General features: G+C 39.6%; 3 protein-coding genes across 4 annotated transcripts; 1 reads left to right on the forward strand and 2 right to left on the reverse strand.

Annotated features, from left to right (window-relative positions):
• Window positions 1–1,731: 1,731 nt before the first annotated feature.
• LOC143275646 (MORN repeat-containing protein 4 homolog) lies at window positions 1,732–10,416 on the forward strand. Its single transcript, XM_076579900.1, has 4 exons — window positions 1,732–1,789; window positions 3,696–3,874; window positions 5,770–5,879; window positions 8,064–10,416. Exons 2-4 carry the CDS (start codon window positions 3,702–3,704, stop codon window positions 8,210–8,212), a joined length of 432 nt encoding a protein of 143 aa, XP_076436015.1. The 5' UTR covers window positions 1,732–1,789; window positions 3,696–3,701; the 3' UTR covers window positions 8,213–10,416.
• A 2,752-nt stretch (window positions 10,417–13,168) lies between these two features.
• LOC143279525 (uncharacterized) lies at window positions 13,169–16,525 on the reverse strand. Its single transcript, XM_076583588.1, has 4 exons — window positions 16,367–16,525; window positions 14,238–14,399; window positions 13,905–14,038; window positions 13,169–13,385 (listed from the first exon to the last, which is right to left on the reverse strand). Exons 1-4 carry the CDS (start codon window positions 16,456–16,458, stop codon window positions 13,288–13,290), a joined length of 486 nt encoding a protein of 161 aa, XP_076439703.1. The 5' UTR covers window positions 16,459–16,525; the 3' UTR covers window positions 13,169–13,287.
• Window positions 16,526–19,085: 2,560 nt separating this feature from the next.
• Window positions 19,086–24,036, reverse strand: LOC143279526 (uncharacterized). Of its 2 annotated transcripts, none has more exons than XM_076583589.1 (4): window positions 23,886–24,036; window positions 22,043–22,204; window positions 21,349–21,488; window positions 19,086–20,741 (listed from the first exon to the last, which is right to left on the reverse strand). In XM_076583589.1, the coding sequence occupies exons 1-4, from the start codon at window positions 23,975–23,977 to the stop codon at window positions 20,644–20,646; spliced, it is 492 nt and encodes a 163-aa protein (XP_076439704.1). In that variant the 5' UTR covers window positions 23,978–24,036; the 3' UTR covers window positions 19,086–20,643. The 2 variants fall into 2 exon arrangements, with proteins under 2 accessions (XP_076439704.1, XP_076439705.1); XM_076583590.1 differs by having other exon boundaries at window positions 22,043–22,230; window positions 23,886–23,976.
• Window positions 24,037–24,314: the final 278 nt, after the last annotated feature.

Consider the following 24,314-nt stretch of genomic DNA (forward strand, 5'->3'; position numbering starts at 1 on the left):
ATTGTTATGCAGCGGCTTCTCAATGATGAAGAAATGGGGGGGGGGGGGGGGGGAATGGAGGAAAGAAAAAAAGCCAAATGAAAAAACTTTTTTTTTTTTTTTTTTTTTAAAAGTGAGACAGGGTGTAGAGGACTGAGCGGGACGGAGGGGACTGGGGAAGGGAGGGAGGATGAGAGAGAGAGAGAGAGAGAGAGAGAGAGAGAGAGAGAGAGAGAGGGGAGAGGGGGGGGGGGGGGACAGAACTCGGAATATGAGGGAAGACGACGACGAAGAAGATAAAAGAGGAAGACGAGGAAGAAGAAGACGAAAGACAGAAAGTAAAAGAAATAATAAAAGAAGAAAAAAAATCTACAAATGCCCCAAAAAGCGTCGATCTGCAGATATTGTTTGATGTATGATATAGGAAAAATAAGAAATAAGTACGCACGCGCGCGCGCACACACACACACAGAGTTGATCGACAGGTGTGTGCAAAAAAGATGAGACTGAGACAGGGCCGGGAGGTGGGAAAGGAAAAGAAAGGGTGACGGAAGGGGTCAAATGGAAAGAGATGAGAGAGAGAGAGAGAGAGAGAGAGAGAGAGAGAGAGAGAGAGAGAGAGAGAGAGAGAGAGAAGAAAATAAAGGAAAATCATTTTGAAAGAGGAAAGAAAAAAATAATTAAACAAAGTTTGTCGTGGGAAATAACAATTAAAAAAAAAAAGAAATAAAAAGTGAAAATACAGAAAAGAACAAAGGCCAATACTTGACATGAACTTTCACAACATCACTCCCAACAAGAAAGGGTGCGTGACATTCAAGCTGAAAAGCTGTCAAAGTTCGGCAGAGCATACGACAATATTACAGATGAGCAGACGACACATCCGCAGTCCCCACCCTTTTTCTTCGGCAAGTCTCCAAGCAGAGAAATTGGTGAGAAGCGGCTTAAGCTGCTCATTAGCATATTGTTACATACGAGGTCATGGCCTGGCACCTCCCTAGCACTGCAGGCAAGGCAGATCTAACGATCATCTCACCTATCTTCTCCGATTACAAAGCGATCGATAAAGACCGTATCTTTTCAAACTTCATGCCATCGCCAAGGAACGTCTTAGTATCAAACACAGACACACAAAAATCATTACCACCCAAAGAACGGGTGGGATTTTTAATGATTTAAGCACAAACATGGCGGTTTATGAAAATCGGAGCAAACGTCATAAAGATGCACGAGCAGGATCTGTGTAAAAAAATTGGGAGGTAGATGATGCCGTTTAATTGAAGTGATCTAAGAATGACAGGTGGGGGGGCAGTATCTTCTCAAAGACACCTGGGTTTGTCGCACACGCAAACTCCGCAATTGAAATCTAAAGCTGAGAGAAAAAAGACACGGGAAATGAGAACAGGGACAAGGGAAAGCTACACGGATATTCCCACGACATAATGGTGCACGGTTTATCGATCGACTGTTTGGATGGTGAAGGGAATGACCGAATATTGGTTAAAAATTTGACAGTGAAGAACAAGATTTTGAAACGATAATACAGCTGCGATCTGCGTGAAAAGTGTAAAACCTGATAGAAGAAGAAGTCACAAACCACTTACCAATCATAAGCGGGACTTTCTTGCTCCATGACAACAGTTCTTTCTTGAAGAAGCGTCTCTCCTCGGCACATCGTGGGTTCCCGCAATCAACCATGTTGACTGTGCACTGCTGCGTACGTCACGAGTCTTTGAGGCCCCTTTTCATGACGTATTTCGCACAGGTGAGCGATTTGGCGACGCGAGGGTGACAGCTGTAAACCGGTCAGGTAAACGGTGTTATTTTGATTGTAAATTTTGAACTGAAGAACATTGTTGTAGTCGCCGTTCTAATAGGTGTTGTAAGTTTATTTTGACTTGGTTAAAAGTGTAAATGAACCGCGTGGCTGCAGAAATGCGAATATTTAACACCTTTTGACATTCACTTCCGCGTGGGTTTGTTTACATTGACTATTGATGGCGTGACGGCCACTGTCACATTAAAACTTTCTCTGAGCGGTTGAGGTCATCATCAGTGTGCAATAATTAAACAGCGAGAGAGAAGTTCACGTAACAAAATCAAGTTCTTTGCTACTCTTTGCGATTTCAACAGATGATAACTTGAACCATCATCCAATTTGCCATGCAACATTTTTTTTTCTGTATGTGTTGAAACTTAATCATAAAAAAGGTCTTTAAAACACTTATACATCTTTATAAAACATCTGATTCCATCAATTAATATAATAGATTAATATTTAATGAATTATTTACATGATAGATTAATAACTTGCAGTGAGGAAAAAGGTGATCAAAACAAGAATGAAACATGATTTTCAGCAAACTGTCATCGTCAGCTTTGGATCTTTATCGGTATAACTGACTCATGCACTCTCTCAGGGCAGTAGCTTATTTGATGCCTAAGCATGATACTTGCCATTATTGCACATGCCCTTCTGTCTCCTGCTGGGCCCACAGTATTCAAAACAGACATTGATTAAAACAACAGCAACAGCAATTAAAAAAAAAGTGAGTTGATGAAAAAAGTGTAATTTTGAGGGGTATTAATGAAATGAATAAAACACAACCTATAAGCTATATAGTCAATACGACCCCTTCCCTATGAATATCCTTTCTTCCCCCTACACTCACCATATTGCAACCCCTACGTACTCCTGTACTAGTCACAGCAGATGCCCCCTGACACGTACCAAAACAAGGCAACCACCCTTCCAGCATACTCTCCCCCATGAGTACTCACACTTACACATCAGTGTAACATGTATATTTGTGTATATGTGTGGACACACAGCTGAATTACTGATAGAGATGTCAGCCACATAAAGAAGAAAAGATTTGCTAAATATTTACATGCACACATTCCTGTTTCATCCCGGTACACAAACAAATACATATGCACATTATACATGCATACATGAATATATTACACACACACACACACACACACACACTTGCACACATGAACACACACGTATGCACATACACTTTTTTAAATTTTTTGAATAAACGATAATCACTTGCACAGTCTAGCTTTGTGTTTTGTAGACCTGACATACAAAATTATCAGATCAGCATTTTCAGTTGTGATACATCTGTGTGTCACTGTGTGTATACTGTCTATAAGGTATGTGTGTGTGTGTGTGTGTGTGTGTGGCATGCATGAGCATGTGCATGTTCATGGTTTTGTATACGTGTATGTAAGTGTGTTCATACATGTGTGCATCTCTGACCTGACAATCTTTCTAGTACCAAGCTGAGAAAACACAAACATGAATAACATGAATAACTGTGACACAATTTGTCAGGTTTTGTGTGTGTGTGTGTATGTGTGTGTGTGTGTGTGTGTGTGTGTGTGTGTGTGTGTGTGTAATTTGTGTTGGTTTTTTTTATCTTATGTTTTCAATATATATATATATATATATATATATATATATATATATATATATATATATATATTATGAAGGAATGCCATTAAAAACAACAACTGCAAAAACAACAAGAAGGAAAAAATCATCAAAACTCAAATGATCACCAGTGAACCAAACGTTGATTTAGTCAAAATTTGATGCCTGACATATGCATTAAATAAGTATGAAAAAAAGTTTTTTTTAAAGGCATATAAATGCATATATATTTAACTATATATTTTCAATTATTTGTTTCATTTTACTTCAGGTCAGAATGGCAGAATGCAAGTACCCAGACGGTACTGTGTACACTGGAGCCTGGAACGACCAGGGCCAGCGTCATGGTTACGGACAAATTGCTTTCATGGACGGCAGCAAGTACTGGGGTCTGTTTGACTGTGGTGTGTATGAAGGGCTTGGAGTAATGACCTTCCAAGACGGGTCGAGGTAAAACTTATCAGCTAGCTGTTTTGTTTGTCCGCAGTTAAATTAATCAATATTTATTCATCAACTTAATTATTATGTTTAAGCACATCATGATGATGTGATGTATGTAAGATTCAAAATCATGTCATATATATATATGTATATATATATATATATATATATATATATATATATATATATATATATATATATATATCTGATGAGCAGTGTCAAGTGTCTTGCACACGTTTTTTTTTTTTTTTAGGCAGCTTAGAAAGTGATCCATACAGTGCATTTCAAGCATTGCATTCATGATCTGCCCTGAGCAGTTGGCTGGGCTATAAAGCAGTAATGATGATAGTTATAACAACACCAACAGAAATAATAATAATGGTTATGATGACGATGATGATGATAATTTTGATAATTATAATTATGATAATTATAATAATGATAAAAGAAGAAGACAACAAAGAAGAGGATATTTTAAGAATCAAACTGAGTATGTTCATTTATTTGACACTGAATAGTCAATCTTACGATGTTTCAAGCTTTTGATTCTTGTTTTCATTTCATTTTGTATTAACAAACACTATGTATACCCATGTTTTGTCTTTATTATATTAAGATTATTATCATTATTATCATTATTATGACTATTGTTTATATGTATTTATTTATTTATTTATTTTTTGCATGACATTTACAACAGTCGAGGAATTACACATCAAACCAGTGCAGTAACTTATGTTCACAGCAGAAGCCAGTGATGCTTAAGTACCTCCTATCAGCATGCACGCAGGTGCAGTAATGGTGTAAAGGATCAAACTTAGAAAGATCCTCCAAGAAAGGAAGCGACCAGTTTGTGATGACATATGCTGTTAAAGTGACATGTGCACATAACAAGTTCTGCAGAAGTACAACCTTGGCACATCAGTGGCGCATATGTTGCACTGCATCACAGATGGTGCAGTGGCCTAGCAGTAATGCACCCGATTAGGAAGCGAGTGTCCATGGATTCAGGTCTGATATACAGACGATGATTTTTACTTCCCCTCTTCATTAGATCTTGAGTGTTGCATAAAAAAAATCCATCAAACAAAACGACAACACATAAACTCACTAGCAATGGCATATAGACATTGTAAATAAAATGACATAAGTTCATGGCGTAAGGTACAAACTGATAAGACACAGAGGTGATCAGATTAGAATTATTAGATGTTTGGACTGTAATCTGAAAAGAAAAGTATATCAAACATTAAAATTTTCATTCACATTTGCTTTTCAGCTTTAGAAAAATTTTTTTTTTAAATTCAGCTGATGTTGAAAGGCCTTCCAGGCAGAAAATTTGAGAGGGAAAGAAAGAGATCTTTGCATTGATCCAAATTAGTTGGAACATAAAAGATATATTGGTTGTCATTGCAGTGGATGGACTGGCTTTTTGTTGTTTATTTCTTCCTCTTCTTGGTTTTTTTGAGATTTGAATTTGTATGGGTTTGTTTCTGTTCTCACAGTTATACAAACCTGAAGTAGGTTCTCAGTTCCTGACCAGCATGTCGGGTTTGTGTGTTGGTCAAGCATCTGCTCCATTTTTTTCTTTTTTTTTTCCTTAAGCAGATGCAATGTAGCTTATGATTATATCGATCAACCCACATGCTTTGAAACCTCATTTGAACTCTTTTTTCTTGTTAGTTGGTAGCTAGATAGTTTCCTAGTCTGTTACAGTTTTGTAAATTGAGGTAATGTGTTTATTGTGTGTTATTAAATATTGCTACATACCTGTTTTTTTCTTTTTTGTGTGTGTATGTGAATCAGTAATTGTTGGAGATTTTACTATACACATGTGGTCTCTCTTTGTATATGTTTGCTGCGCTTGTAGTGATTTCCAATGAGGAAAGTGAAACTGGTTGCAGATACGGAGGAGAGTTCAAACAAGGCAAGTTCCATGGCCTGGGGGTCTTTCAGAGAGCAGACAACATGATGTTCGAGGGAGAGTTCAGAGATGGCAAGATTCGTGGCATGGGTAAGTATGCTGCATGGTGCATTGATCTGTGGAGTGATTGTGGAGTTCAGTGCGATCGATACATAATTATGGGGCATAAGTTCAATCTTTTTTCCCCCCTTTTCTTTTTTTGTTTTGTTTTGTTTATGTAAAAATGTTTTCCACATTCAAAATTATTTGAAAGGCTGAAGTAATCTCCCATTTTTGGGGGGGGAATGTTTTCCACATTCAAAATGATTCGAAAAGCTGAAATTTAGAATTTGAAAAATGGAAACATTTTACAAGGTGCTTCTGGCAATACACACAGCAGCTGTGAGCGTGACACTTCAGGGCGCAGAATGTGGAATCTAGACAGTGATGTTTTTGAGGCACATTAGGTCATGGACATGGACATGGACATTTTGGTTGATCATATAGCTCCTGAGGACTGATGGAATTCAAGTGCTGTCAAATGAAATGATGAGGAGAAAATCTTATTCTTGAGCATTCATGAACAGAAATAAGCACTTATGGACATCACAGTCCATAAGTGCTTGTTTCTATTGATGGAATTTTTAGTGTATTATTGTTTTGTGATTTTTAGTGTGTGTGTTCAGGTTACCCCATATGTTTAGGCATCTGGACCCCATTTTCAAGGGCTCTGCATGCTGTGTGCATTTATTATTTTCCAAATCAGTTGAACACTGATATATTGATTATTGGATACTATTTAATCTTCAGTATGGGTATATGTACACAAAGAGGAAGGTAAGCACTATCAGTTCTACACATGATGTTAAATTTGGAGTTGGAGAATAAAAACAACTCTGCAATAATCTGGAGATTTGATACAGTGAATAATCTTTGTTCTACATTGACACCATACGAAGAAGATCGTATTGCCAACACTTGGCAGTTATATGCACACACTAGATGCACCAGTCCACAAACTTTTATACTTGTAACATGTTTGCATCACAGGAAGATGGCACAGTGTATATATCATGTAACTTTATCATTATTGAAACTGAATCTATCAGTGATCTGAAATAAAGGCCCTGTGAATCCTCTGTTGTGTTTTGGAGAAAACCTTTTTTTGTGTCAGACTGGACCTGAATTATTAAGTGGAAAATGATGTTTGACCGAAAATTTGAAAAGTTCTTTTTACAGTAAATAGGTTTTATGGTGAATGATTTCACAATGATGGATTTCACAAAATGTTTTGTTGTAGAAGGGGGAAATGCCAGAGAACTATTTTTAGGGTGATAAATGTTATTTCCAAGGGTGGTGGATAAATCCATGTTGCTGGGTTGCTTTTTTCCTCCAAAGCATCGGCCTGTAATTATGATCTCTACAAGTACAACATCAAGGAAACAGAAAAGGATTGGTGCTCATTGATCATGAATGAACCATTCAGAAAGAATGTAGTTCTTTATAGTGTATAGATGTTGGAATTAGCTGATCAGGAAGACAGACAGACAGATGGCAAAGAGAAGACAGGGTGGGGAATAAAATATGCCATTGAGCAGTTCAGTTGTACTTTTTCTCCAGTTTGTAATGCTATGTGAAAAATCTGTAGCCACTTTTGGGATAGGATTAGTATATCCCCACCTTCTGGAAATTCTGTTCTGGAACTTTTCTCTTCTCCGTCACCCTCTTTTTTTTTTTTCCTGTCCTTTTTATCATTTCTTTCTGGCGATTTTTTTTCTCTCATTTACTGCCATCCTGGGCCAGTCAGCTGCATTTATTCTAAAAGTCCCACTGTTTTGTGTTTCTGTTTGGACTTTATAATTGGGCACTTTGTATGCTGATGTATTTTTTGTGTACCCAGGAAATGTGAAGTGCTGACTGGCACATTTTAGATGTGTATGCTTTTCCTATGTACTTTTGCTGTACTGTGTCAGTATGTGTAATGTGGTAAAAAAAATTTTCTTTTTCTTTTTTCAATCCATTGGTGAGAAATGTGGTGGAACGCTTCCACACCAGTGGCGTATTCTGGGTTTATTAGCCACAAATAGTGTAATTCTGCCCAGTTTTCTCTTTCAGTTGATTATTTTCATTGTTTTTATCAGCTTGATTAAACAAAGTTTTTGTCTGACATGTTTTTGTTTTGGTGCTTCATGAGTTGACATGTCTTAACCGTGGTACGGCTCTGTGTGGTCAGCTGGGTACTGTGCCAAACTGAATTGAAGTGAAGTACATGTGTATCAATCTTCAACTCTTCAGGCCTGGTCACCTTCGCTGACGGCACGCATGGGCTTCCCAGAAACGAGGGGTACTTTGAATCCAACCAGATCTTGCGGCGAGAAAAATGCTCCATGGTCATCCACCGTGCCCGTGAGGCTGCTAAGAGGGCGGCACACCCCAGAACTTAACTGCATGGATGGGCACTGAGTGTTGGGTTTGTGAATGGCTTGCTGTGATGATACAGATAAAAGAACGTGTATGTATCTTGGTGTTGGATTAAGGTGAGATCTAGAGTGCGCACAGATTGAAATGATAAATGTTGAGAACATATATTTCTAAAAGAAAATTATCCCATACACAGTCTGTGCTAAGTTTTTTTCTCACCATGTCTTGGCTCTGTCTCAGGGACTTTTAAAATTGAATCTTTTTTCATGGCACGAAAGGGAACATGCATATATTCAAGACAAGTCATAAACTCAATATGTCATCTCATCAGAGCAAAATAAAGAAAAGAAAATCGCAAGGACATGTCTCACACACATCATATGTTTTTCAGATGTTCACTTTTTTTTTTTCTTTTTTTCTCGTTTTGGTCTGTTTTCTAAATGTTCTAACTGGTACAGTTTTCAGTAAGTTTCTGTTATGGATACCACATCCTACAAAACTCCACACAGTCCATGTTGGAGACTTTAAGAGCAAAAGAAAAGAAAATCAAGCAAGAAGCAAGCCTGATGGAATGGGAGGAAAATATTACAAATAATTACAGCTTTGTTTAAATTGGAGTACATGTTCTTGAAATGTCAGTGTTTTAACCTCTTTTTTTGAATATTGTTTTTTTTCTTTTCATCAAGGTAATATTTTCCTTTGTTTGTATTATTTTGCTTTGTATTCCAGCACAAGAATGACTGAAACTGTATGTACCCCCAAATATAATGAAAATTTGTATACACATATCTTTGTTGTTCTATCTACTAAAACAGATTAAAATAATATACATATATATTTTGTGTTATTGTATAAATTTATCCCAGTGTATAAAATATTATACACATATTTTTTGTTGTTGTATTTACTTAAGATTATCGCTTATTTCCTCGTTTCTAATGAGCATTCCACAAAGTACAACACCAATTGCTGTGTCATTCTGATCGCTAAGGGTGGGTGAGGAGGGGGTGATGATATAGTGCCAGACCTTATGTTAGGTCCTTTTTTTTCTTCTTCAAGTGTCTTTATCAAAACCTGTATGATAAAATTTTGTTCAGTGTCGCTTTTGGACAGAAACTTCATCCAGATGATGTAATTATCATTTCTGTGTACATGCACCAGCATTTGAAATGAATACACCAGCTTTTGAAATGAATTTTGAGAATTCTGTTTTTGGTGCAGTATGAAACTGCATGGTAGATAAAAAATGACAATGTGTGCAATGATTCTGGGGGATTATTTTATACTGTTATATGTCATATTTCTGTTCAGTTTACTTCATGTTTTCTGTTTGATTTATTTCATCAAACAAACAAAAAAAGAAGATATTTTTATGTTATGCTCAAAAAGAGAATCCCACTCTGTGTGATAGCTGAGAGATTGGTGATGGCATGAAATCTTTTTTTCTTTTTTCATGTTTGAAAAAACAACAACAAAAAAACAACTGGTATTCACCCAAAACTGGAAAATATCTTTATTCGTGGCATTTGTGTTCAGTTATTTGAATATTATGTAATGAATAACTGATACGATTTTCATGAGCTCTGTTTACTACCAGCAATTAAGCAGACTTGTGTTTGTTTACTACCAGTAATTAATCAGACTTGTGTTTTCAAAGACTGTAGCACACATTATTTTGCCGGATGTTCATATGCATATATATTTCCAAGGCAAGGCAAAATGAGTAATTTACAAAACATATGCATTCTCATATTCTTTACCCACTCAGAAATATTTATGACATGCATTTTAGAACCTTGGATATATTACTGTATTATTACATTTCAGAACAAAAAATAGATTATGATATGATACTATTACATGTTTGAAGTCTGGTTTTTGCATTCTTATTGTAATACAGGTACACATTCAAGTGAGCAGTAATGGTTGTCATCGTCAGCTTATCCGTTTGTGGGCTGACTCCCACGTTCACTCGTATACATGAGTAGGCTTTTTTTTTTTTGCTTTTTTTTGTTGTTGTTGTTGTTGCATGTATGATCGTTTCCATGGTTGTTGTGATAGTTAATGCAGTGTGTGTCTGTGTGTTTGGAAAATAATTGAAGTTGACAGTCCCAAAGTTTTAGAGTGTTTCAATTCTTCTAAAATTGCCCAAATTGATAAACACCATTTGTCTCCCTTGCGTTGTCCAGTTGTCTCTATTCTTTGTTTTGTCCTCTTTTTCCATTTTTTTTTTAAGAAAAAAGAAGATAGAATAGAATAGAATAGAATACAAAAAAGAACAAAACAAAACAAACACCTGCACATGCAATTATTTGGCTGTTGTTAATCAAGTGTCTTAACAGGACTAAAAAAAAAAAAAAAAAAAGACATGTAAATTTCTGGGAAAAGGAATGGCCAAAAGTATTAGAAAAAAAAGTGTCAGACAAAGTGGATTTGTAGTCCTGCTTACATACTATTAATGTGATGTAATTTCCTTTAATGTGGTTCATTATCTTGTTTTAATGTGGTTAATCATCTTTTTGCTATTTTTGCCACATATGCACAAGGAAAAGAGAAGGTATATTTCATGAAGTTTCAAATATACCCAGTCCTAATATGAAGTGAAAAATCAGAAACAGATGTGGAAAAAAACACATTATTTGTGTGGTCTGGCTTTTCAAAAAGTTTTGTAAAACATTGAAATTATTCATAGACATTTTGCATGTGTTCAAAATTATGATTAGACATTTTGTGTATGTTGAAATGCGAAACAAAGACCTATGCACAAACTTTAAACATATTAACTATATGCCCAAGACTTGTGAAATCCATGTATGTTAACTGTGATAGATCTGTTTATTCAGTTTGATTTTTTTTTTCCCTTTAATTCCATGCTTTTGGATTTCAAGGTCACATTTTGCATAATTCTTATTACGTATGACTATGAATGGAAAGAATCAGTGTGAAAGTGCATACATGCATGTACTTTCAGGTAATGCTCTAATAAAGATTGCTAAAGCACACTTTACTGTTGACTTTACATAGGGTCAGAAATATTTGCTGTTAATCAATATATTGAATGCAATATTTGATGATTTTTAAAATGTTGTTATTTGAATCGCTTTTTTTTTTCTTGAGGAATATAATTGTGTAGATCTGATCTTTTTCATGAAAGGTGCATTATTTGGCCTGCTGGGATCAGTGTGAGATCTGCTGATAAAGGAAATAATACATATGTTTTTTTGTTTTTTTTCTAAAATGAAATATTTCCAGAGGCAAATAAAAGATCTTTTTTATGCAAGTTTTTCCCAGTGCATCTCTATTGTATCTCTTGGTGTTCAGATATTCAAATTATGTTTTTGTCTGAGTCATACAGATGATTTTGGTCTTCATCATTTTTCAACAACTCACTGATTTTATATGTGACTTTGACAGATTTATTCTTTTTTTTTCTCACTCAGACACTGATATTATTGTGACATTCCTGTAAAGTGGAATAACTTGAATTTTGTTGTTATTTTTTGTCGTCGACGTTCGGCTCCCTTTCTTAGTTATCTTTTATTCATTCTTCCATGAACTTGGAAAGAGAAAATGAAGCTGATACATATATGGTCCAAGTTAGTTACGAAAAATGATGTTTTGAATTTCTCATTTACCTTTTATTCATCCTTCCATGCACATACAAGTGAAAATGATTGGTTGGTACATGAATGCTCGACGTGTCTTGAATGACACCTTTAGATAAACACTTTGGATTTTTTAAGTGAAAGCTCTGTATGTTAATCAGGTGACTTCCATATGGCACTGCTTGTTCGCAGGGTGATATATATATATATATATATAATTATATAATATATATATATTTCTCTCTCTCTTTTAATGTGTTATCCATAACCTGCTAAGGACATTGTTGAAAGTTATTGTAAGCTGTTTACAAAATGGAAATTGTATTGTGATTATTGTTATTACTGTTTTTGTTATTATTACTGTTTTTATTGTTATTATTGTTGTATTTGTTATTGTTATTAATCAATTTCATTTTGAGTGGATGTAAAGTTACTTTTAATCACTTAACATTATTTTTCTTGGTATTGTTGAATGTTTGTTTACTTGTGTTAGCGATGTATATTTTTAGATGGCTAACATTAACAATTTTATTTTATGGAGTTTATTGATTTTAAAGAAAAAAAAATCTTATGTGATATTTTATTTACTGCTTTTAAAGGAAAGAGAATTCTTTGAGACTGCATGAAAATTCATTTCACCCCATAAAATAAATTCTGCAAAATTGGTGTCAGACAATTGATACAGTGTGTGCATGTGTGTGTGAGCAAGTGTGCGCACACATGTATTCAAGCATATTTCTGAGTGTATGTTTGTGATAGGACTGAGAAGAGAATCAACCGACCAATCTGTCAACTCTAATGAATCAACAGAAAAACCAAAACAAAAGAGTCGTGTTCCAGTGATTACCATCCATCGCAGTGCAGGATCTCATCGGACAATGGCAGAACAAGCACAGGTACGTGTGGTTTGTTCGTGTTTGGGGAAGTCGGAAGGAGTCACTTGAGAGCATAGAAGGTGAACACACACACACACACACTGCACACACACAAGCGCACACATGTACACACTCACACATATGCATCACAAACACACACACAGAGTAGTGGGAAATAAATACAGGAAGAACAGCACACAGAGAGAGAGAATAAGGAGTTCTCTCTCTCTCTCTCTCTCTCTCTTTCTCTCTCTCTGTCTCAATTTGACGTCATAAACCATGGACTGCCCATTGAAAAATTAGCGATTTACAATTATCTCTTGAAACACTGAAATTGATTTAATATTTTCTATTTCACAGACAACGAACAGTATCTGTAAACATGTATACATCATATTTTCTTTGCAACAAATTTGGCGTTCCAAGGGATTCAGTACACGTGTGTGCATGCGTACAGTTAGTTTCTGCTAGAAAAAAAACAAAAAACAAACAGAGCTGAATAAACGGCCACTTATTATCCATTGATATTTATTTATTCATCTTAGACTGTGGGTCGAAAGGTAGTAAGCACAAAATAGGGGTGGGGGTAGTCCATCGATCACGACTGGCCTGGTGATCTCATATCTCCACGTCTGTGCACTCTGGCAGCTCCAGCGTCTGATTGGTCAGCAGGAACACCACGGACTCCTTGTGGTCTGGTATGTAGGCACTCACCCCTGGAGGTAAATAGTGATAAATAGTGGGGAGCATGTTAGAAAATGGACCAGTCTTGTCTTGTCTTGTTTTGTCTTGTCTGTCTTTCCTATCCGTCTGTCTGTCTATCTATCTATGTAAGTATATATACATAATGTATATATATCTGTCTATGTATATTTATTCACCTATATATGTCTGTCTATGTATCTATCTTTTTCTATGATTCTGTCTAGCTATCTGTCTCTGTCTGTATAGTGTGTGTGCTGAAAAAATCAACTAGAAAAACAAACCAGCCAGATAAACGCATGCAGTTGCGTGTTTCTCTGTGTCACGGTGTTCCTCTGTTTCTCTCTCCCACCTTGTCTCTCTATCACTGCCACCACCCAACCCCCCTGCCCCTTCACACACACACACACACACACACACAGAGTTTATCCCACCTTCTCCATCTCTGTCGCCACCCCCAGCCACTTCACACACACACACACACACACACACACACACACACACACACACGCCCCTATCACAGATTCCCAAACCTTCACAGTGGGCACCCCCAACAGGCTGAACGCTGTAGATGTGCCACCAGGAGCGGTCGGCAGCGTAGTCCCCCTTCTCACCGTTGATGGCCTCCACAAAGAACCCCAGTTTCCGTCTGTAGCTGACCGTGAAACTGCAAGGCAAGAATTGTTTGTTGCCTGCACTTGTTTTCCTCCACTATAATTATTGTTGAACGGACTCTACCCGTTCCTTCCCTGAATGTTTACAATGATAAGTTTTATTGCGCACAATGAAAAAAAAATAAATAAAAAAGGTGGGTGGGGGGGGGGGGGGGGGGGCGAAATACCCCCCCCCCTCCCTCCCCAACGTACTTGAAGCGGCCGTCCTGTTCAGCAGCCTCTTGCAGCAGATGGATCAGTTCCCGCTGTGGAGTGTTGCGGAGCTCCACAGTGAAGTTGAAGTGGTTGTTCCGTAAGGTGTTGGAGGCGGTCAAGGTCACGTCAATCGGGGGTCCACACAGCGTGCATGGTTGGCTAAAACACACGGCAGCATGGTTGGCTAAATCACAGCGCCATGGTTGGCTAAAAACACAAAGTACACGACTGGCTAACAGCAACATGATTGGTTACAAAACGCAGCGTATGTGGTTGGGTAGAACACAGCGTACACGATTCGCTAAAACACATGGCAGCACGGTTGGCTAAAGCGCATGGTTGGTTAAAACAGAGTATAGTGTGGGCTAAAGTACACAAGTACATGTTTGGCTAAAACATACAACGTACATGCATGGTTGGCTAAAGCACACATATTCAGTAATTGGTTGTCTTTTACTGAGTACATGATTGACTGAAACAGTACATGGTTGGCTAAAGCACACGGAGTACACTGTTGGCTACAACAGAGTACATGGTTGGCTAAAACACACACAGTACACTGTTGGCTACAACAGAGTACATGGTTGGCTAAAACACACAGCGAACATGGATCGCGAAAACACACAGTGTATATGGTTGGCTAAAACACACCGTATTTTGTTGGCTAAAACACACAGCGTGTATGGTTGGCTAATATACACAGCAGCTTGCTGTTTAAAACACAATGTTTATGGCTAAAACACACAGCGTACAAGGTTTGTTAAAACACAGTAGTATGGCTGGTTAAAACACAATGTAAATGCTAAAGCACACAGAGTATATGGTTGGCTAAAACGCAGAGTACATAGCAAGCTAAAATACACAGCTAACCACATGGACATTTATCATACAGTATCACGTCCATTTTGATAATAATGATGTCGATGTTGATGAGGATGATGGTCAAAACGTTGGTGAGGAAAGAATGATGAAAACTTGACGACGGTGACTGAGAAGAGGAGGAAAAGTGATGATATTAATGATACAATCGGGATGCCATACACGCATGCAGAATGCTTGTCAGAATGGAAAGAGAGAAAATATATTTTACAGCAACAAAAAACATATACAACTGAAAACTTATCTTTGATGGACGCCAAACATAAAAGTTTACGGTGAAAGGGAAAGATCCCCAAAGAGTGGAAACTGACGCGTTTTGCAAGGACGAGATACCGACCATAATGATTACGAAAGTTATGGCTGTGAAAACTAGTCCAAATGGAAGAGACTCGGTCATAATGACCAGTTGTGTAAAAGGCTGTTAGGAAATCCAATGGCAGATGAAAATGTCATTTTTTACATTGCGTATGTACTCTTCAGCGTGCATGTCGCAGAGTACCCAGCGCTATGGCACTTCGCTTCACGATTCTGTGGAATGGCAGAGTGTATAGGTTCCAGTCCAGTCACTTGGCTAACTGCTGTTTGTTGTTTGTTTGTTTTTATTCTAATTTTTTAACTCTCGATAGTATTTTACCCAAAGCTGCGTGTATTGTACCATCGAATGCGGAAAGTGGGACAACAGCCTGACTGCCATCCAGCTCATTCAGGAGCGTGTATTTAAATATAGTAATGCGATTTTTCGCCCGTCAGCCGGACTTTAAATTTATGAATATCGTTACAGAAATTTCTTGACAATTATGCATTCGTGTGCTGCATGTTCCAAGTCCAGTCACTTGGCTAATTACTGTTGTTGCTCTTTTGGTTTTGTTGTTGTTGTTGTTTTACCTTTTTTTTCCTTCTCTCGATAGTCTTTTTACCCAAAGTACTTGGTATGATCGAAATGGAAAGTGGGACAACAGTTGATAGTCATCCAGCTCATGGAGGAGCGAGTATCCAAGTATAATTATGCGATTTTTCGCATTTTCATTTTATGAATACTGTTGTAGATATTTCTCGACAATCATGCATTTATGTGCATTTCTCGGATACATGTATGAGCAATTTAAAGCCAAACTACATCATCAGAAAGTCATCGTTATGTCACCATCCCTCTCATGTATTCGAATAAAAGACAGACAAACAACAACAAAAACCAGTTAAGATCAGTACCACAGCTACTACCACGAACAGGAGTTGCAATACATTACCGGCTATCACTAACACCATCCAAGATAAAGGCAGTGGTTACGTGCACGTTAAACATCCCCAGAAAGATAAGCAAGGCGGCAAAGACACCCATTCTGACAAGATCTCCTTCCACGTCCTCACCAGGAGAAATAAATGTTCAGACTGAACACAGTGTGTGTCTGACCAGATGTTTCTTATCTCGGTTGTTGCAAGGGGTCCTTTCTTATAGACAAAACAAAAACAAAACAGGAACACACTGTGCATGCACACATGCTCCCCCACGCTTAGTCACGCACACATGCACGCAGCCACACACACATGCCATGCACACGCACTCACGCATTCACACAAGCGCACATACACACACACGCACACGCATACACACACGTACACACACACAAGAACGCACACACGCACAAACACACAAGCACGCACACACACACACACACGTACACACACACAAGCACGCACACACGCACAAACACACAAGCACGCACACACACACACGCACACACACTCACACTCACACACACAGAGTGTGAAACAAACAGCGCACAGGTGGAACATCTGTTATGTATCGGAATCTTTTATGTAAACAATTGTCTCCATTTGGTTGTTTTTCTCACACATACAAACAAGGGAGTCTGTACGAAAGCTACGTATCGGGTTGTCTGTGTGTGTGGCTGCGTGCATGTGTGATGTGTGTGCCTGTGGCTGCGTGCATGTGTGATGTGTGTGCATGTGGCTGCGTGCATGTGTGATGTGTGCGCACGTGCCTGACAGCATGGGAGTGTATGTGTGTGTTTGTTTCTGTATTGCGTGTCTGTCTCTGTGTATGCGTGGAGACACAGAGAAAGTGTGCAGTTCTGATAATTGTTTAAAAAATTAGTTACACTTTCAGAACCAGTAGAAAAAAACAGCAACATAAGATAAAAAGAAAAATGATTATTTTGATCTCAGTTCCAGTTGAAGTGGTCCAGCTCGGATAATAGAACGCACGAAACTCCACACGAACCTAAGGAGACAGATGTCTTGATTTTGGCCTTCTGTCTTTAATAAGTACAAACATTATTTACTAATTATAACACAGACTCACGGTTCTAAGGACCTTTCATTTCAGTAACCATGTTCCTCAGGTTGTTGTTTATCCTTCGCGAGCGAAGATGAGCATGAGTTTTGCACTGAGTGTGTTCGTCAATGGCTGATAAGTCCAGTCTGGGCTCTGAAGTGTCAGTGGGTCTGCGGCACTGTGGACTGGAGTGTAGCTGGTCCTGCCCAGGTGAAGGTGGGATAACTGCCTTCTTCTGGCATTGCTGGCGTTTCAGAATGGCGTTGCTGATATTCTGCTCCTCTTAAAATCAAAATCTCTTCACTGATTTACGAGAGAGAGAGAGAGACAGACAGAGAGGACTTGCCGTACTGAGTGAGTTAAGCGGCGACACCAGACCGGACCCGACTTCGCCATGCTGAACGATCCGAGGCTGTAGCTTCCCGTGTGTTTGTGTCAATGCCGCAGCGCTCGAGGAAAGTCTTCTGGGAGTCTTTATAGTACACCTTTTGCCCTCCTCTCTGAAACGCGCTCGTCAGTCATGCGGACAATATGTGCAGTCCACCGAAGTTAGGATCTCGTCATTAAAGCGTGAATGCTTTCCATCCTAGATTTTACAGGGTCTTTGTGTCAGGGATGTGATCCTGCCAGATGACTTGAAGAATTCGTCTCAGGCAACGTACATGGAATAAGTTGAGTTGTTTTGCGTGCCGTGAGTGTAGAGTCAGGTCTCTGAGGCATACAACAGTGAGTGCTAAGGCCAACCTCTGGTGATAACGAAACAAATTACAACTTTTTTTGTGTGAAATGGACAGACAGAGGGGATGGCCCAAGATGAACTGGCGGCAAACAGTGGAGAGAGACCTGCTAACCGCTGAATTGTCGCCTCTGCCAACTTGTCGCCGATCGACGGCAAATCAGCGGATGGGCGACAAATCAGTGGTTACTTTGTAAACGCCAAATTGTCGCTGTTTGTTTGCTGTGTTTTGATTATATTGAAGAAGCGACAATTCTGATGCCCACGCAGACGTCGACAAAGATGATGATTATGAGGAGGAGGATTAATATAGGTAAAAAGATGTTGTCTTGGGACAGTTAACATGTGAACGGTATTTTTTCTCCCTCGTTTTAACCGAAAGATTTATTAAAGTCCATGGGTGCTCGACCATTCAGTTGATCTGTCAGCATGGTCTCCGGTGGTACACAGATCCACTTATTTTGACCTCTGTGTCTTAGAACGAACTGACTTCCATGGTCTTCCTAGCTCTCCGCTCTCCATCCTTGATTTTCTGCTAATCATTAACTCTTGGTGTCCAGCTTAATCTGGGAGTAGGTGGAAGGTGTGTGTGTGTGTGTGTGTGTGTGTGTGTGTGTGTGTGTGTGTGTGTGTGTGTGTGTTGTTTTTGGGTTTTTGTTTGTTTGTTGTTGTTGGTTTTTTTTTCAACGGTTCACAGCTCCACAAATCAAAGAAACAGAGGCAGAGAGAAAGAACGAAACAAGAAAGTTTCAGTTTAGCTGCATTGTCTCAAGGAGATATCACTGCTTTCGGACAAATCCACATACACTACACCACATCTGCTAGGCGGATGCCTGAACAGCAGCATAACCCAACGCACCATTCAGGCCTTGAGAGCACACACACACACACACACACACACACACACACACACACACACATATATATATATATATATATATATGTATATTTATTTATATACTAGTGTACATATCAGAGTGGATTTCTTCTACAGAATTTAGCCAGAGGACAACCCGTTTATTGCCATGCGTTCTTTTCCAGTGCGCCAAGTGAGTGCTGTACACGGGACCTCGGTTTATCGTCTCATCCGAATGACCAGACGCTCAATTTGGTTTTCCCGTGAAACATGGGAGAAAGGTCGAGACCAGGATTCGAACCCAGAGCACTCAAGGACACTGCATTGGCAGACCAGTTTCATAATCTTTCTACCACCTTCCTCATTGAGACAGAAGAAAGAAAGGAAACCGAGAAAGAAAATAAGAAAAGGAAAGAAGAGGCTAGAGACGAAAGGAAAAAAAAAGGAAGTAATGAAATAAGGAACTCAGAACTCAGAACTCAAAACGTATTTTATTCAAAGATATAGATTTTAGGCATGGCTTATTTTTCCATTGTGTCCTTGCTAATCTACATTAGTTACAATAGCACATATATATTAAATGAACAGGGGTGAAAGAGAGAATAAAAAAAAAAGTCCTGCAGAAAGAATAAAATTTTTATGATAAAGAACACACACACACACACACACACACACACACACACACACACACACACACAGAGAAACTGAGAAAGGAAGGAAGGAAAGAAAGACTTAAGAAGGAATCGGAAATAAAACGGAAAGAAGAAGATTTAAAACCGAAATTTGAATGAACGAAAGAAAGATTAAAAAAAAAAAAAAAATGGAAGAAAGTGAGAAAGAAAGAGACAACGTATGTTTGTGTACAAGAGTTAAGTCAGCACACAAACAAACACAGACTCACACACGCACACACGTGCACACATACACTGACACAAACGTACCTGTGTCTGCGAGTGTGCATATGACAACAAGACACAAGCACACAAACTCTTTGTCTGTCTGTCTGTCTTTCACATAAAGAAACATCCGCCAGCACCGATATTATTATTATTATGATTTGTGTGTGTGTGCGTGTGCGTGTGTGTGTAATGAGTTTCTGCTGAATGAAATGCGTTTTTAAATTCCACGTATTCCTTTCCGTATGTATTTTTCGCACACTTCTCACGGCTGATAGAAAGGGGATGAGCCAAAATCAGGGCGGGGTCGCAGCGTTGGCCTAGAGGTAACGCGTCCGCCAAGGAAGCGAGAGAATCTGAGCGCGCTGGTTCGAATCACGGCTCAGCCGCCGATATTTTCTCCCCCTCCACTAGACCTTGAGTGGTGGCCTGGACGCTAGTCATTCGGATGAGACGATAAACCGAGGTCCCGTGTGCAGCATGCACTTAGCGCACGTAAAAGAACCCACGGCAACAAAAGGGTTGTTCCTGGCAAAATTATGTAGAAAAATCCACTTCGATAGGAAAAGCAAATAAAACTGCACGCAGGGGAAAAAAAAAAAAAAAAATGGGTGGCGCTGTAGAATTGCGACGCGCTGTCCCCGGGGAGAGCAGCCCGAATTTCACACAGAAAAATCTGTTGTGATAAAAAAAAAATACAAATACAATATACAAATATTTCTCCGGCTGGCCTGGTGATCTCACATCTCAACTTCTGGGCAATGCGGCATCTCGATGGTTTGATTGGTCAGCATGAACACAATGGACTCCTTATGGTCTGGCACGTAGGCACTCACTCCTGAAGTCAAACAGTGATACCGAGGAACGCGTTAGGTACTGGACCCGTCTGTTACGTCTGTCACGTGTGTCTGTATGACTGTCTGTCTGGACGTCTGTTTGTATGTTTATAGGTTCGGTCAGCTTGAAGAAGGAATACCATACACGTGCATGCATTTTACGTATCTATTTCTCTGAGTCAAGATCTCTCTCTCTCTCTCTCTCTCGAACTTTGTGTTGTTTCAATATTTGCTTTCACCATTTCATTCGTTTATCATAATGGTTTGTTATGAATTGAAAATATATTGATACATTCACCCATGTGATAAGGACCTCATGGCCAATGACATTAAAGTGTCAAGGCGTCTCTCTCTCTCTCTCTTTCCTTATCTCTCTGTGTAACCACTGCTTCCGCCCTCTCTCACACACACGGACGCTCGCACGCATGCACACACACACACACACACACACACACACGCACGCACGCACGCACGCACACACACACACACACACACACACACACACACGCACGCACGCACACACACACACACGCACGCACACACACACACACACACACACACACACACACACACACACACACACACACACACACACAGAGGTCCTCCAACCTTCACAATGAGAGAGGCCAGTCCCAACAGGCTGAACGCTGTAGATGTGCCACCAGGAGCCGTCGGCATAGAAGTCCCCCTTCTCACCGTTGATGGTCTCCACAAAGAACCCCATCCCTCTTGAGTAGGTGACTGTAAAACTGGCAAGCAGAGCATCACTACGAATGTTTTCAGCCTCTCTCTCTCTCTCTCTCTCTCTCTCTCTCTCTCTCTCTCATACAAACACAGAGAATTACTCGCACTTAAGCATTCTCGACTCTTGAGCTAAATTTAGGATGCTAAACTGCGATTATACCACACACACACACACACACACACACACACACACATATATATATATATATATATATATATATATATAGATAGATAGATAGATATTATATATATATATGTGTGTGTGTGTGTGTGTGTTTCATGGTGGCCTAGTGGTAACACGCCGACTAGGAAGCGATTTCCACGATTTCAGATCCCGCACAACTAGAAGTTTTCCTTTTTCCTTTCCCTTTCCGCTGGTCTTTGAGTGGTGGTCTCGGTGCTAGTTCTTCGGGTGAAACGAAAAGCCGAGGCCCTGTGCGCATTTCACTGTGACTGGTATAGTTGTTCAGAGTGTACCCCCATGCCTACCCATCCCCGCGGCCATACCCTGATTATTCAAAGGGGAAGAAAAGAAAAGAAAAAGTTCACCCCAACATACCTGAAGCGGCCGTCCTGTTCAGCAGCCTCTTGCAGCAGATGGATCAGTTCCCGCTGTGGAGTGTTGCGGAGCTCCACAGTGAAGTTGAAGTGGTTGTTCCGTAAGGTGTTGGTGGCGGTCAAGGTCACGTCAATCGGGGGTCCACACAGCGTGCATGGTTGGCTAAAACACACAGCGTGCATGGTTGGCTAAAAACACACAGCAGCATGTTTGGCTAAAAACACACAGCGTGCATGGTTGGCTAAAAACACACAGCGTGCATGGTTGGCTAAAAACACACAGCGTGCATGGTTGGCTAAAAACACACAGCGTGCATGGTTTGGCTAAAACACACAGCAGCATGGTTGGCTAAAAACACACAGCAGCATGGTTGGCTAAAAACACACAGCAGCATGGTTATTGATCATACAATATCACGACCGTGTTGTTGATGATGATGATGATGATGATGATGGTTATGTCGATTGTGATGGTGGTGAGGATAATGGTCAAATGAGACAATGATGAGAACTTGATTAACGGCAATAGAGAGGACGAGGAGGAAGTTTACGGTGAAAGAGAAAGTTAATGTTCCTAAAAGAGTATTTGTATTTGTATTTCTTTTTATCACAACAGATTTCTCTGTGTGAAATTCGGGCTGCTCTCCCCAGGGAGAGCGCGCCGCTACACTACAGCGCCACCCTTTTTTTGTATTTTTTCCTGCGTGCAGTTTTATTTATTTTCATTTTTTTCTAATGAAGTGGATTTTTCTACAGAATTTTGCCAGGGACAACCCTTTTGTTGCCGTGGGTTCTTTTACGTGCGCTAAGTGCATGCTGCACACGGGACCTCGGTTTATCGTCTCATCCGAATGACTAGCGTCCAGACCACCACTCAAGGTCTAGTGGAGGGGGAGAAAATATCGGCGGCTGAGCCGGGATTCGAACCAGCGTGCTCAGATTCTCTCGCTTCCTAGGCGGACGCGTTACCTCTAGGCCACCACTCCACCAGTGGAAACGGATACGTCTTGGAAAGTCGTTGCACCAACCATTCGAACGTTATGGCTGTCAGAATATATCCAAAGAGGAGTCTGTCGTCACGACCAGTTGTGTCAAAGGCGGTAAAGAAAGCCAAAATGTACGGTGAAAAAGAAAGGTATCCAAAGAGTAGAAACGGTTGCGTCTCAGAAAGATGATGCACCAACCATAAGAAGCATCAAAAGCGGCAAAGAAATCCAGCAGCAGACGAAATGGGATTTTTTTTTTTTTAAACGTCGTATGTGTATTCGGTATGAATGTCGCATAGTGACCAGTGCTGTGGCGCTTCGCTTCACACCTGTGGAATGGAAGAGTTAAGTTCAGGTCCAGTCAGTTGGCGAACTACTGGTGTTTTGGGTTGTTGTTTTTTTTCCTTAAATAAATAATTAATTTATTTATATATGAATTTATTTGTTGTTATTTTTGTGTGTGTGTTCTTGATCTTCTTTTACCCACAGCTGGGTGTATTGTAGAAGTGGGACAACAGCCAATTGCCATCCAGCTCAGCCAGTATCTAAACAAAATTATGCAGTTTTTTCGCCCGTCAGCTGCACTTCAGATTTGTGAAAACTGTTGCAGAAACTTCCTGACAATATACATGCATGTGCATTTCTCCGTTACTAGAACTGGTACTTAAAGGATGAAAGGGAGCGACAGACACAGCCATGTATGAGCGATCTCTAGCCAAAATATAATCTTCAGAAAGTCATTGTTGTGTCACCACCCCCCTCGTGCATTCGAATCAAAAACAAATAAACAACAATATTAAATAACAGATAAGATCAGCATCACAACCACTACCACCAACAGGAGTTGCAATACATTACCGGCCATCATTAACACCATCAAAGAGAAAGGCAGTGGTTACGTGCACGTTAAACATCCCCAGAAAGATAAGCAAGGCGGCAAAGACACCCATTCTGACGATATCTCCCTTCACGTGCTCTCCAGAGGAAAGCAATGATCAGACTGAACACAGTGTATGTTTGATCAGATGTTTCTTATCTCGGTTGTTGCAAGCAGAATAATCATTACACAGAAAACAAACACGAAACAGAAACACACACACAAGTGTACACGCTCGAATGGTCTAAAGCACGTAGCAACACACACACACGCACGCACGCACACATACGCGCGCACACACATATGCGCGCACACACACACATACGCGCGCGCGCACACACACACACACACACAGTCACTCACTGTAAGAAATCAACAGTCTACAGGTAGAACACCTGTAGGACTCTTAT

This window comes from Babylonia areolata, chromosome 2 (genome assembly GCF_041734735.1).
Source record: "Babylonia areolata isolate BAREFJ2019XMU chromosome 2, ASM4173473v1, whole genome shotgun sequence".
In the NCBI taxonomy this organism is placed as follows: Eukaryota; Metazoa; Mollusca; class Gastropoda; order Neogastropoda; family Buccinidae; genus Babylonia; species Babylonia areolata.